The sequence below is a fragment of the Amborella trichopoda genome, chromosome 5, assembly GCF_054954075.1.
Source record: "Amborella trichopoda isolate Santa Cruz 75 chromosome 5, AtrichopodaSantaCruz75HAP2 v2.0, whole genome shotgun sequence".
Classification (NCBI taxonomy): domain Eukaryota; kingdom Viridiplantae; phylum Streptophyta; class Magnoliopsida; order Amborellales; family Amborellaceae; genus Amborella; species Amborella trichopoda.
In genome coordinates this window covers 12,688,861-12,704,157 of record NC_142340.1, presented here as the reverse complement: position 1 = coordinate 12,704,157, position 15,297 = coordinate 12,688,861, and the positions used below count along the sequence as shown (strand labels likewise).

General features: G+C 36.8%; 1 protein-coding gene across 1 annotated transcript; it reads left to right on the top strand.

The window, feature by feature from the left end:
• Positions 1-790: 790 nt before the first annotated feature.
• LOC18443588 (histone-lysine N-methyltransferase ATXR3-like protein) lies at positions 791-13,668 on the top strand. Its single transcript, XM_006853775.4, has 5 exons — positions 791-1,593; positions 7,690-7,887; positions 8,461-8,743; positions 12,887-13,049; positions 13,287-13,668. Exons 1-5 carry the CDS (start codon positions 951-953, stop codon positions 13,488-13,490), a joined length of 1,491 nt encoding a protein of 496 aa, XP_006853837.1. The 5' UTR covers positions 791-950; the 3' UTR covers positions 13,491-13,668.
• Positions 13,669-15,297: the final 1,629 nt, after the last annotated feature.

The following is a 15,297-nucleotide window of genomic DNA, read 5'->3' as shown; positions in this document are numbered from 1 at the left end:
ACATTTTCCAATGGATTTTCAATTGCACCTTAATTCTACATTTTAATATTGAGACCTTATATAAATATTTTTATATTTAAAGTACCTCAAGACAAAAAAGTTGCTACACAGATTTTTTAGAGTGCTCATAGGTATAAAGTGTTTTCTAAATATACTCAATATTCATGCTCATTATTTTTCTTTTGTAAAATAATATTTTTCAATCATGGGGTGTTGTTGGTCATTAAGAGAGATAAACTAGATATTTCTACAAAACACTGTGACATTCTATTAATTGTTAAAAAAACAATTAATGTTAATGTCACACGTTATACTTATAATATCATTATCCTTTATAATTACTACATGTTTTTCTTTCTAGTAAAAAATTATATTTTGCCATTGATTAATTATATACAATACTCATAAAAAAAAATTACTAAATTATGAATAAGCATCCGCAAAATTAGATATATTAAAAAAATACCTTAATATAATATCTATTTAATTTACTTATCAACCTGATCTTATTTTATTTATTTTTAAAATATATGTTTAGGTTATCATTCAAATATTCAAATCGACTCAAACCGAATCTACATCGACGATCCAACATTTCCTCTCCACTCCATGAATCCAAGTTTTGAAATACACGTGCACCCATCTCAAGTACCTCTTTAACGGGTTCCGGGCGGCGTAAATCCGGTTGGTTGCATTTGTTTAGACGCTGCGAATCCGGTTCGATGCACATGACTTGCAGCTCAATAGGCGGGCAGTACTCTAAATTATCTGCACCATTTCCACCGCTGACGATCAGGGTTTTGCATTTTTCTTTCCTATTATTCTCGGAGAACTAGGGTTTCCGGTCTTACTGGCTGCTGCACTTTCCGGTAGTTTCCTCCATGACAAGCCCATGAATTGGGGTTAGAGTTTTCTCTCGTCATAGTTGCAGAAACAGAAGCTTAGGTCTTATGGCTTCCTTGCCTCCTGACAGGTTCGGCCATAGCTGGTTCAGTAGACCTCCTAACCCGCTGCCTGCAAACCCTAACTTTTGCTGGATTTCAACAAACTGGTTCAAGAAGAACGAGCCACCTCAAAAGCCATTAGTGGCCAACAATCGATATAAGGAGAAGCTTGAGAGGTTTCTATGGGAGCAAGAAAACCTACCTGATTACAGGCACGCACCAGAGGTTGAAGAAATTCTCCATGAGGACTCTGTTTTCGACAAGAAAGAGCTCACACCAGAAGAGAAAGCAGATAATGAGAAATGGTGGGATAAGTTCGAGAAGAGCCCGGTTGTCAAATTTCTTGTTCGAGCTGAAGAAATTGCAGATGCCGTTAACGAGATGGAGTTGAAAGAGAATTCAGTTCCTTTTAGGAAGGAGGACCATGATCTATGGAAGGCTTTACCTAATGTTCCCGGGCTTGATGGTAGGCCAATGCCAAGGAAAGCCATTAAAACGGAGAAAGAAGCACATGATAAGTTTTGGGACTTCTGCAAGCAGTTCCTTTTTGGTTTATGGGGCTTTAGGCAAAGGCCTTATCCACCCGGTCGCCCTATTGATGTGGCACAGGCATTCGGGTACAAGAGGCTCGAGAAACGTTATTATGACTGTAAGTATCTATGCGATCTCTAGCTTTTGGTATTGGATTTTCTTTTGGTTTGCTCTGTCTTATTTATTTTTATTTTTAATTTTGTTTTCTTTGGTGTGCTTTTGTGGTTGCTTGTTCTTCTATTTTTATGCATGATTCTGTCGATTTTTAATAGCTTAAAATGTTCTGATATGCAAAGCATGGCTAGGATTTATTAGCTAAGATTAAATTTTTTTTTGAACGTGGCTAACTTTGATTAATAAAAAAGGAGAAATTACAGAACACAAGATGTAAAAATGGCAGCCCACAAAACAGGTGCTCAAGAGTACAAAGGGAGGAAGAGAGTGAATACAAACTAAAAGGAAATAAAAAGATGGAAAGATTCAAAAATAATAATAAAAAAGGCTACAAATGAGGGAAGTTCATAAGAAAATAAGCCCACAGAGTGTAAAGGAATAGCTGTCCGACTTTAAGTGCCAGGGGGTCGAAGATGTTCTGTAAGCTAGATACGTGATACTGTACTTTGAGGGATGGAGGACATGCTGATACCAGTTGTGTGGGAGAGTGAGGTTCCAAGGCCGAGGGAGAGGGAGGCTTGCTAACAGGTAAGGGGGGAGAGAGAGAAGGGAAAAGAGCAAGTGTGAAGGAGGGCCCTGAGTAGGAGAGATTGATAGAGAAGGGGAGGCTAGGCTTATAGAGAGTAGGGGCAACTTAGGGAGATCAGAGAGAAAGCAAGAAGCAAGAAGAGGAGGGCTTAATAGAACTAAGGAAGAGAGATGCTTAGAAAGTAGGGGTAGAGAAGAGGGGGGGGGGCGAGGGGGTAGGATAGAATAAAAGGCGGTGAGAGAAAGAGAACAATAGAGCTAATGAAGAGAGAGGCTTAGAAAGAAGGGTTAGAGAAGAGGGGGTGCGAGGGGGTAGGACAAAATATAAGGGGTGAGAGAAAGAGAATACATTAAAAAAAATAGATTTTCTCTTGAATATAAAAAGCAAAAAATATAGATTTTCTCTTGAACATAAAAGAGGTTTTTTCCGCCTTTTGTTTTTTTCTTTTCTCTTTTCCCAGAAGGACTGCGTTCATGGTCTTCCGTCTTTTAAAACCTAAGACACCGCATTTTTTGGGGGTACAACACTTATCTCAGGAGACTAGGTAGAATTTATGGTCCTCTGTGGTACCGCTCTAGAGAAATTCCTCATCAGTTTCTTAAGTCGAAGGGCCACCAAGAAATGGATTTGAAAAAGGGACATTTGGTAGATAAGAATGTTTGCAAGAGTGGATTTGATGAGAGCAATTATCCCTCCTAATGAGAGAAATCTGCCGTTCTAGTTGGCAAATTTCCAAGTGAATTTTTCAAGGAGGTTATCCTAGAGTTGCTTTCTGGGTTTACTAACGCTGAGAGGGAGGCCCAAATGTATGGAAGGGAGAGAGTCTGTGCCACAACCAAGGTGTTCGACAAGGGATAGCATTTCAACTTCAAGAAGCCTCACGCCCATCCAGAGGTAACTTCGAAACCCTCTCTTTCTTTATATCTTGCCTCTCTCCCTCAACTCCCTCTCTCTCACTCTAATCCTAGAGCCATAGGCATGCTATCAAAGCGGGACTCATTTTCCAGCCATTTTTCACCCGAAGTGGCAGAGAAATCCTAAGATACCTTGATGGAAATTATCTTTCCAGGTGAACCTCATTTTTCACACTGAAAACCCATTTGCTAAAACTAGCAGGGCTGCTCACTTAGCAGCATTGACCTCTTCTGGCCCTGCCCTCATTGAAATGGAGAAAGCTACAATCTTCAACTTCAATCTCACTCTCCCCATCATCGCCATCGTTGGTGAATTACTGCTCCTTATGAACAGTGTGAGAGACACGTCAGAGGTGAAAGAGGAGCAAGCCGCAGCCGTGATGAACATGGCGAGGATGGAAATATCAGGGCCTGGATCAGATGAAGAGGGAGGTGAGTGTGGATTTGGAGGTGAAGATGGCTGGGGCAGAAGAAGGTGGAAACTATAAAGGCCGTTTACTCCGAGATTGCGCCCCTCAGCTTGGAGATTATAAAAAAAAGGTATGGACAAGAAACTACTGGTATCTTGTGACCAATTTGGTGCTTTCTTCTTCCTCTCTCTAACTGGTTCGTGAATGAAGGGTGAGGCTTTGGCAACCAATGGTTGAAGAAATGCACATGGAGTAAATGAGAGAACATGAAAAAAAGGGATTTGATGAAAAACAATCATATTCTCAAGCCTAAAGAGGACTCCTGACCCTGCCTGCCACTGAGCTTCTTGGCCATACCTAAACCCCTATGTAAATTTTAGAGCACCTAATATCTCTCTCTTGATATATACAATTCTCAATGAAAATTGAATGGGTTTAGGTGCCCTTCTTTGTCCCTCCATTAATGGAGACTTGTGAAGACCATGTGTGTTGCTTCATCACACCTGAAAAGTTAAATGGAAAATCTGCCATGGAAATTTAGATCGAACCAGGTTTTTCGTATCAAAGAGCTGTAGATTAGAGAGAGAGAAAAGGGGGGGTTGGGGGAGAGAGACGAGATAGACAGAAAGAGAGTGCAAGGGTTTTGGGGGAGAGAGGGTGTGAGAAAGATAGAGAAGTTCAGGGTGAGAGGATGTGAGAGAGATATAGAGGTGGGCCCATGGGAGGGAGCGGATGTATGAGAGAAAGAAATGAGATAGACGGTGGGTAAAATGAGAGAGAGAGAGAAAGGGTGGGTGTATTTGAGATTTGGGACTTTATTTAGGATAGCAAAATGTTATTAAAAGCATAAAACGGGGATCAACACTGTTGAGGGGGTTGCAAGAAATGTTTTTAAAAACTTTAATGTTGCAAGATAGTTTTCAAAGTTCAGTGAGAAACTGTTCTAAAAAATAGGGTCTAGGGAGATATTTTCTCTTATTAATTTATCAAATAGAGTAAATAAAAAATAATGGAATATCAAAACATGACACATTGTACAAATGAAGAATCAAATTTTCATAAAAGAATACGATCTATGCCCAATTTCATCGTCCAAATGAGGAAAAATTCAATTAATCACAAAAAAAATCAATCCTTCAACTACAAACCTGTAAATATATCATAAAAGAAAAAAAAATGATTCACAACATAATATGTTATAGCAAAAACAAATCAAAACCCTTTTTAAATATCATAATGCTTTAAAATGTTAAAATCAAATCGATGTCGCAAACCTCGTTTATTGGGTCACCAAAAGTCCTCCAAATCGACTACTAGAAACTCAGAAAACACCTTGCCTTTGTTTTGGGAGGAAATCAAAAAAATTGAAAATATATTGATCTATCGATAAATCACAAAAATAGAGGTTTTTGGGGAGTTATTCTCTCTAGATGGTATGGATTTGGTTTTGGGGGTTAGAATGTCCCCCAAAACCCTTTCCCCCTTTTTTAGGGGGGGGAAATTACTAATTTTGACCCTACCCGAGTGCATTTTTCTGCCCTCGGCAACCTACATCGAGGTGGCACCTAGGCACCTTGCTTAAGTTTCGCCTAGTGGAGTTTTAGCAATTTGGCTGCCTAGGAGGCGGGGTGGCTAATTTTTCGAACATTGCTGCGCATAGGCCTATATCTATATGTTTAGCTCCGTTCTATAACAAGAGAAATTTATTTACCCAAAAAAAAAAAAAAAGAGAGAAATTTCCTAGATATTCTTTGATGAAATGCTGTGGCATAGATTGAGACAGAACAACAAACTTTGAAACCTATCATTTCAGGGCCCCATACATTAGGAGGGTGGTCCAAGCTTGCTTTTGGCTAGAACACCTTGTAAATGATTTTTCATGTCCATGTAATCTGCATTTCTGATGGATTTGAACGCTTTCTTTCTTATGTTTAACTAAAACTCCAAGGCTTCAATCTCTTCCTTGGGCATCTCTTGTGTGCCCAGAAGCTAGAAGCTTCTGTCAGTACTAAATGGCCTTTTTGTCAACTCGTGATTTCAAATATCAGGTATGGGGAAGAGGTAGTCTCTAGTATCCACAGTTTTACCTTTGCATGATTTTTCCATGCATTGTTCAGGGCACATGTTTCAAAATGTGTTCTATATATGCAGTCGTTAGCTGATTGCTCTCTGTTCCTTAGGCACATCCCTTTTTCAACTTACTGCTTGCATGTGTTTATTGAATTATTCTCCCCTGTTTTCTTTCCTAGCAATAGCCAAATTTCCCTCTTTCATGGGAATATTTGACTAACAAAGCATTCAGAAATTCAAATTTGGACTTGCCCATTGAAGTAGGTGGTTTGACATTGTCCAACTTGAAATTTTGATTACTTGGTTGACTAGGAGAGTTACACTAAGTTTGTGTGTAAGATCAGCTTCTAACTTCTCCACTCATGGTGTCAGAAGTGTGTTTCTATTTTCATATAGTGTTTAAAACTAAAAACCCAAACTTTGATTGGGACCCTCTAGGGTCCTGTGCCCAAGTCAGCCAGTTGGACTCAGTGGAATCTATAGATAAACAATGCAATGAAGGCCCAATAATGTAAGACTCTGAGATTCCCAAGTAGGCTGAGATAGTTTTAAAGACGGTTGAACAAAGGGTGAAAGGCTATCTACCTTTTTCCCAAGAAGTCTCTTAAGTCTCTTTTCAATCCTTGTTTGGTGCATATGTTTCATATGGCGTTCCTTATAACCAGCAGTTCCTTGACCATATTCTTTTTTTCTCCTCTCAACCAGCATGTGTTTCTTGAATTGTTCAAACCTGCTCTCTGTCCTAGCACCTATCTAAACTTTCACTCTCATAGGAGTATTTGACTAATACAAGATTCAAAATTTCAAATTTGCAGTTGCTTGACGAGGAATCAATTCTTGCGAACAAACACCTATTGGGCTAGGTTATTCAGCATTATCCAACCTAAATTGTTTCAAAAAATTTCATCAATCACACGGTTGATGTGGGGAGTCACAGTGACTTTGAATGTAAGATCAGCTTAGGCAATGGCAAGTAGTTTAGATTTTGGAGCAAATAAAGACACTCTAGATGGTGGAAACATCTGAAAGAGATATACATATGTGAAGAACTTCTATGGCTTTCTTTCCTGGTTTGTTCTTATTTCTTTTTTCTTCTATTATTGATGGAAAGGTGGATATGCAAGTGTTAAATGTTACACTGTGTGGCAAGAATGTAAGTGTGTATGGATGCACAAGATAAACTGATAAACCCTTGGCCACGTTTAGCATCAAAGCTGCAGAGGTCATCATTTCCTCCTTGAAAGCATACTTTGCAGAGACGTCTTCAGCTAGAGCCTTTAGGGCATTTAAGACACTGCACAAACCCTCATCTATTTGAGCTTCTGATATCAGAACCTCTGAGAAGTATTTGCTAAAAACAATCAGGTGATATTTTTTCTTCTTCAAAACAGCTGAACCAGAGCAGAGATGGTTCCCATCAAAGCTCACTGTCTCAGGCTATAGCGGCAAGAAAATTCCAGATGAACATAGTTGTGTCAAAAGCTCTTGGGACCTCAAGGCCACATCTTAGCATAGGCAGAAGCTATCAGTTCTGATTTTCTTCAATGTAATGCTTTGAGTTTTTGCTTTTCTTTGTGTTTTCTCCCAAAAGCTGTGTCCATTAATGGAGAAATTTGTGTTTTTGTTTTCTCTGCATGTTATGCTTTTTGTGGTGATTTTGGAGTGATTAATAGTGAACCTTTGAATTTTGGTTTTCTTTTGCTTTTTGCTCTGATTTTGTACCAGTTGTTTGTTTGTCTTTTCTCTGTTCTTTTGCCCTAATCTGGTGGTGGTTTCTTTTTCCATGTTTGCTAATGTCTATCATCTACAATATCTTTCATGGATATTTCTTTGGGGAGTACATCAAAATACTCATAAAATATGAACTATTTAACATTTTACCTATATCATTTGACTTTATTTGAAAATACCCATGAAAAGACACATGATCATGAGTTGGAATAGTTACAAATGTTAAAAATACTCAACAGCCTATCTTTAATGGCTATTAAGATCAGTTTCCCATTTCTTTTTGTAGTGATTCGTGGTGGAACTGCGAATTTTGGTTCTTTTTTTGGCCTTTCTTTCTTTTTTTGATCCTATATTCTAAGTTTGGGATGTTCTTCCTTTGCAAATAGTTATCATGAGGAGTGGCGGTTTCTACTACAAGGATCGGTTAGGTCGCACTAGAGGACCATGTGAGCTAATTCAGCTCAAAACTTCTTGGGCTGCTGGGATAATTGATACAAACACTTTCATATGGGGGGAAGACATGGATGAATGGGCACCAATTGGCATGGTTTATGGCTTGCAACCAGCAATTGCCACATGGGAAGGTTTGGTGACCATTATTTTGTTTTGTGATTTTTTTTTTTCAAAAGTTCTGCAGTTGTGACCACTGACAAATGGATTTGTTTGGAAATTGAGTTGATCTTCTATTTTTATGTTTGCATGGGTTGCTTACCATACATGAAGTTTCTTAAATGGTGGAACCCTCTTCTTTTAAAGAGTTCCATACCTGCAATACATTCACAAATCGTAAAGGAAAGTATGTTACAATTCACTAGCCTATGGCATACTTATTGTCCATTGCGTCATCACCATCCAATAAAATGATGCACTGACATGGACAGAAAGAGGGACCCAGCAGAACTGGACATAATCCCAGAACTGGACATAATCCCAATGGTGGTCTCACTCTTCCATTCCTATTCATCTATCACTTCATTGGACAATGATGTCTCCAGTGTACTATGTTTTGTTGAGTCCATTGGTTTATAGTAGGTGTCCCCATGAAAAAGGAATTTTATACTAGAAATTTGGTTCGAGTTCTTCACTGAGACTGGTTGATTGTATGATATGCTAATCATGCTGTTCTACTTTAAATACTTTTGAATTTCTCTCTGCAGTAAGGCTAGGGGCTGCTGCAACAGCTGCCCTTCATAAAATGGGGAAAGGTATACCTCCCTGGGTTCCCCTTAAGGGATTCGAGAAGAAGTCCTACAAGCAGCTTCAAGATGAAGCCATTGAGAGCAAGAGGCGCGATCTTGCTGTTCTTGAAGCCAATGGAGGGGTATGGCCTGGTGAAAGAATTCCCAGTCATGCCTTGTTTCTTTGGGCCAGTGGATCTGAGCTCACCACTATATTGGAAGAAGACCATATGCCAAACAAATTTATCCCAAAAGATCTCAGGTATGCTTCTTTTGTATTGGGCCTTTGTTTGGTTGTACTAAATCTATGTTGGAATGAGAAAGAGGATTTTTTTCCTTTTTGAGAAATAAAGGAAAAGAGTTTCCATAGTATGCTGCATTTACACTGGTTGCCATGGACTACTCAATGCCTAAGTATTATTCATAACACTTTAATATTGCAACATTTGTATCCTGAATGATTCCCTCCACACAGGAGCATGTCGATCTTACACTTCCATTTTTTTTATAATTAACTGTATTTTATTGATTGGAAGAATTTTGATTTACAAATTGCTATTTAACAATACAAAAAAAAGTAAAATATTTTTTATATATTTTCTAATTTTGTGCTCTATTTTTTAGTACACACGTCTAAAATTTCATTATGATCAAATTTTTAGAAAACATATTAAAATTCATATAGTGATATGTATTTTGAACTACATGATGAAGATTTGATGGCTGAGATTCCACCTATATTACTATTCATTATAGCTGCCCAGCTATTGTTAGCTTTTTCCTATATATATATATATATATATTGGATTGCTATATCTATTTGGTAATAGATATAGTAATTAAAACATAAATACATTCGTAACATTAGGATATCAGAAGTAAAAGAAGCCTTGAAGATGATGAAGATAAGAAAGGATTTAGGACCAGATGGTATTGCGATAGAAGTTTGGAAGTGCATGGGAGAGATTGGCATTTACTGGCTGATCAACTTGTTCAATAAGGTGTTGAGAACAAAGAAAATACTGAACGAATGGAGGAAAAACATTATGGTACCTATTTTCAAGAGCAAATGAGACATATAGCATTGTGCGAACTATCGAGAGATCAAACTTATGCGCCATACTATGAAGCTGTGGGATAGAATGATGGAGCGATAATAAGGCATGAAACGAATGTATCAGAAAACCAATTCAATTTTATGTCAAGGAGGTCAACTATTGAGGTTATTTTCCTACTTAGGCAACTTATTGAGAAGTTTAGGGCGAAGGAAAAAGACCTCCACATAATCTTTATTGATTTAGAAAAAGCTTACATTAGAGTATCTCGAGATTTAATTTGATGGGTGTTGGAAAAGAAAGGAGTCTCCTGATACTATATCGATTTGGTGAGAGATATGAACGAGGGAGCGCTAACTAGTGTGTGGATAACTAATGGACGAGAGTGAGTTTTTAATGACAATAAGTCTACCTCAGGGGACAGCATTGAGCCCATACCTCTTTGTCTTAGATATGGACGACTTAACTAGGCACCTGCAAGATGAGGTACTGTGGTGTATGTTGTTCAACATGGTTTTGATCGATGAGACTTGAAGCAGCATCAACACAAAGTTAGAACTTTGGAGGGATGCTCTAGAATTTAAAGGCTACAAGATGAGGTACTGTGGTGTATGCTTTTCGATATGGTTTTGATCAATGAGACTCGAAGCGGTGTCAACACAAAGTTAGAACTTTGAAGGGATGCTTTAGAATTTAAAGGTTTTAAAATTAGTCGGACTAAAACAAAGTATGTGGAATGGAAGTTTAGTAATAATTGGAGCATAGACAAGGAAGTAGTTAAGATTGATGGCCGAGAAATACCAAAAAGAGCGTACTGTCAATATCTAGGGGTTATAATCCAGGAAAATAGGGGGATTGAGGAAGATGTCGTATGTAGAATTAGAGTTGGGTGGGCAAAGTGGAGATGTGCACTTAGAGTGTTATGTGATTGCCACATATCAATGAAGCTGAAGGGGAAGTCCTATAGGAGAGCTGTGAGACCACCTTTGCTTTATAGGGTGGAATGTTGGGCTGTCAAGTAACAACATATCCATAGGATGAGTGTAGTTGAGATGGATGAGTGGCAATTCAAGAAGGGATAGAGTTCGAAATGATTACATTAGGGAGAACTTAGGTGCTGCTTAAATAGGCAATAAGATGAGAGAAAGTAGATTTAGTTAGGTTGGCCATGTGCAGCGCATACCCATTACAACACCTATTAGGAGGTGCGAATGTTGTTCGCAAAAGCTTTACACCCGATGGGTTGATTTTTGGCAAATAAAATACGAGAAAAATAGAACTAGCAACAAGTAAGCAACGAGCAAGAAAATAAAGCAAGAACAAAATAATAGGAGAAAAAGAACACTAGAATTTATGTGGTTTGTCACAGATGTGACTACACCACTGGCGAAAATGATCAATGTTTTTTCACTAATTCAAAGAAAAAAAATTACAAGGTACTTACTTTAGAGAATCAAAGACACAAAACTCAAATCTCTCACCAAGTCTTCTTCTCTCTATAATTTTCTCTCTCTAAACACCCAAAAGTTTTCCTCTATCTTTCTGGCACTTTTTTTCTCTACAAAGCACTCAAAATAAAGTGAAAAATGAACCCAAAGGGACACCTACATGGTGATCCACTATTTTTTTCTTTTGTTTTTCTATCTAGAATACAACTTAAATATAGAATAGAGAAACACCCAACAAATATATTCGTGAAGGTCCAACTTTTCCTAAGTTTATGGAAAATTAGCTTTATCCTTATCAACTATGGATCCAAAAGCTTATCCGAACCTAAATATGACTCACCCAAACTCCTGTAATTCGGTTAATAACAATCCCAAATTATAGGAATCCCAAAAATAAAGGAAACCATATATTACACAAGATTGTTCTAACGTCAGGTTAGGTCTAGATCCAAATCCAGGTCAGGAAAAGGTAATATTCATTGTTATTGCTGCAAGAAAAAGGGGCATATCAAGAAGTATTGTCAGAAACACAATTCACACAACTTTCAATCTCAATGTATTTCTATGCCCAAAATTTTCTTTGCTGAACGTAAATCTTTGATCTCAAATTATCTAGCAAGCTGAGTCTTCAATTTAGTGATTTCATCTCAAATTCTCTGACAATCCTTTTTGATATGCCCATTTTTCTTGTAGTAATAACAATGAATATTACATTTTCTTGATCTGGATTTGGATCTGGACTTGTTCTGACATTAGATAAATTTTGTATAATATTTGGTTTTCTTTATTTTTGAGATTCCTATTAATATGAGATTGTTATTAACCGAATTATAGGAGTTGATTTGGGTGAGTGCTATTTAGGTTAGGATAGGCTTTTAGGTCGATACTTGATGAGGATAAACTTTTCCATAAAGTTAGGAAAGGTATGGACCCTCACTATCTACTTTTTGGGGGTTTCTCTACTCTATGTTTAAGTAGTACTCTAAAGAGAGAAACATAAGAAAAAGTGGGGGGCCATCACGTGGGTGTTTTTTTGGGTTTATTTTTCTCTTTATTTTGGTTGTTTTGTAGATAGAAAAAGTGCCAGAAAGATAGAGGAAAACTTTTGGGTGTTTAGAGAGAGAAGAATACTTGGTGGGAGATTGAGTTTTGTGTCGCCGGTTCTCTCAAGTAAGTGTCTTGTAATTGTTTTTTCTTTGAATTAGTGGAAAAACATCGACTATCTTTGCCCATAGATGTAGTCACATCTGTGTTGAAGAACGTAAATTTTGTTTTTTTTTTTTTCTTGTTATTTCTTTTTTATTTGGTGCCAGATATATTTTTATCGTACTTTATTTGCTAAAAATCAACCCGTTGGGTTTAGAGCTTCTACACACAACAAGAAGTTGGTTCAAGTGGAAGGCTCAAAAAGGGCAAAAGGTAGGCCAAAAAGGACGTGATTAGAAGTAGTGAGAAAATATATGGAGACTTATTTGGGTCATGATTGGAAGTAGTGAGAAAAGATATGAGGACTTATGGCCTTACTGAGGGTATAATTTTTGATAGAGCAGAATGGCGGACCATGATTCATATAGCCGATCCCAAATACTTGGAAAAAGGCTTTGAAAATGATGATGATATCCATTTGGTGATGTGTGCTTTTCTCACTTTCACAGCTTAATTTTTCAGAAAAATGGGTGGTGCTGGCATTTATTGTTCCTCATTTTTGGATTCCTATATCCATTTGCAGATATTCACTTTCACAGATTTCTCATTGAAGGCTTCTTTACAGTCTTCGGCCTTGAACAGACTACACACCGTTAAAATATATTATCATTGGAAGTTTGCATGATTTGTGTCAGTTACTTTCGAAAATTTTAATCACCATGCAAAATGTCATTACTGACTGATTGTTTGTCTCAGGAAACGTTTGCAAGAGATAATCCCTGGATTGAGGCCTTGGGAGGTTCTTAGTATAGAGCAAGCTATGGACCAGATCACTTATGATGGAGGGTGGTATCGCGAGCCATTAGGTTCCTACACTACTGGTCCTCCATACATTAGGCATTGGAACAGAGACGTGAAGGTAACACTATGCTTTCCTTCTCGATTAACCATGAGGTTCTATCCTATATATTCTTAACCATGAGGTTCTATCCTATATATTCTTAACTAAAATTTTGTTATTGAGTATTCTTCTACTCATTATACATAGAAGAAATCATCATTGACTCGTGCGCTTGAGATTTCAGAAAGGCAATGGTATGAATTATGAGTTCTCTTGATGAGAATGATTTATGGTGATTTTGATTTGTTTATGCAGAGAATGTTTAGGCTTTTCCACAACCTCACCAATAGAGTTTACCAAAAGCTTGATCGTGTAATCCCTGGATTCAAAGTGATCATGGATAGGGTTCAGCAAGATGTGAATGAGAAGGACAAAAGGCGTGAGGAAAAGCAATCTCAGAAGAAACGGGGATTTGAGGAAATTATCGAGAAAGGTATATCAGACGTTCCAATTTCGTAACGGTCTTTTATTTTTCACATTTTTGTAAAGAGGACTTGTGGTGTTCACGCTTGAATTCTTGCTGTTCACTTTATCCTCTGTTCTTCATGGTTGAGCCGTTTGTATATTATGCAAGTTAACCTTCCTGCTTATTTCTATTGAATAGTGGAAAAAAGTGAAATTACCGGATTCCTCACAATACATGGCTCCTGTTATCCCAAATAGATGTGGTCAAATTCCTAAAATGGCATTCAAGTTAACATATGGCTATGATTTTCTACAATTAAAAGCTGATTTGGACCCAATATACTACTGAGTTTGTTAAAAGTTGGACCCAATATACTACTGAGATTGTTAAAAGTTATCCATGGCTAATCAGAGTTTGGACCCCTTGTCTGTGAGATTACGTGTGGGTTCCCTCACAAGTTTAAGGATAAACATTGTCGACCATTTGCTCCTTCGGACTGAGCTCTAACAAATTGGTATTTTCCGAGGTTTAATAACAGTTTTGGACAAACAATACTTGTTTTTTGCCCTAGAGCTTCATACAGTCTCTCCTCTGATGAAACCATTGTTAGCAAAATTGCCAGATTTAATCGCTAACTGCCCGGTTAAATAGGAACCGGCCAGACCGGTTCCGGCTTTGGACGGTTAGGGTGATCAACCGGTATTTAAAAAAAAAAAATCAAAAAGATGTATATAAATTCTCAAAAGTAAAGAATTTGATTTGGAATATATTTTTAAATATTCTTTATGTTATGGTAAAGATTAAAAATTGTTTTTGTCATTAAAACTTACTTTTATATTTTTCCATCTTTTTTAAAAAATTTTAAAAATAGCAATGGGAAAATATAAAATGGGTAAAAATCTGTTTTTTTCATTAATTTTCAACTTTATTTTAATGTGTTTTGTTTTAATCATTCTTTATATGCTTTTCATATTTTAGTATTTTTTTTATTTGTATTTTTTTTTTTTTTTTTTCCAACACTTTTTTTAGCGCCCAAGATTTGCCCGGTTAGAGCAGTTGAATCGACCGGTTTATTGGTTAGGCCGGTTGAACTGCTTTCAGGCTCATGTTTAGTTAACCGTTTCGGTTCGATTTTATGAACACGGGTTGAAATCGTGTGTGTAGAGTCTAAAGGGACTATCTTCGCAAAGAAAATTTGGAGCATATGTAGTAGGAAATATCTTCCATAAGTAACTCTTTTCATTTCCTTGAATTGTTATAAAAGGATTCTCTACAAAGAGATCGTTTACCTTTGGAAAAAGTTTATATAAGTTTGCAACCTTAAAAATATAGAATTACAGATGCATCTCAAAAATATATCGAAAAAGGTTGTTTTAATATTAAAAAACCCTCCAATTAATCATCTCAACATCGGGATGAAAAAATAAAAATTTGAGTCTAAGAAATTTTTCAAAATTTTTGTATGTTTATAGATCTACTTGATTTTAACTATTTTTGGAGTTTAAAATTTTATAATTAGATATGAAAATGCATTTCCAAATAATCATAAAAAAAATATACCAAAATTAAATGTTATGATAAAATTTAAAGGTGCGTTTTAATTGGATTGTTTAAAATTGCAATCTTATATAAACTACATTTTTTACTTTTTGTACAAAGAGGTTACAATTATTTTCACTCATTAGATGTCAAATCAAATGGCTTTGGGTGAGTCACAAAGTTCGAGAAATATTTTTGAGAACATTGTATATAATCAATGGCACTCTTACCACCACCCATTTTGAAATCTAATGAACTAATGATTGTGAACCCTAAACTCCAGTTATTAGCCCTAACATTTGAAAGATTTCAAGAGTGTGA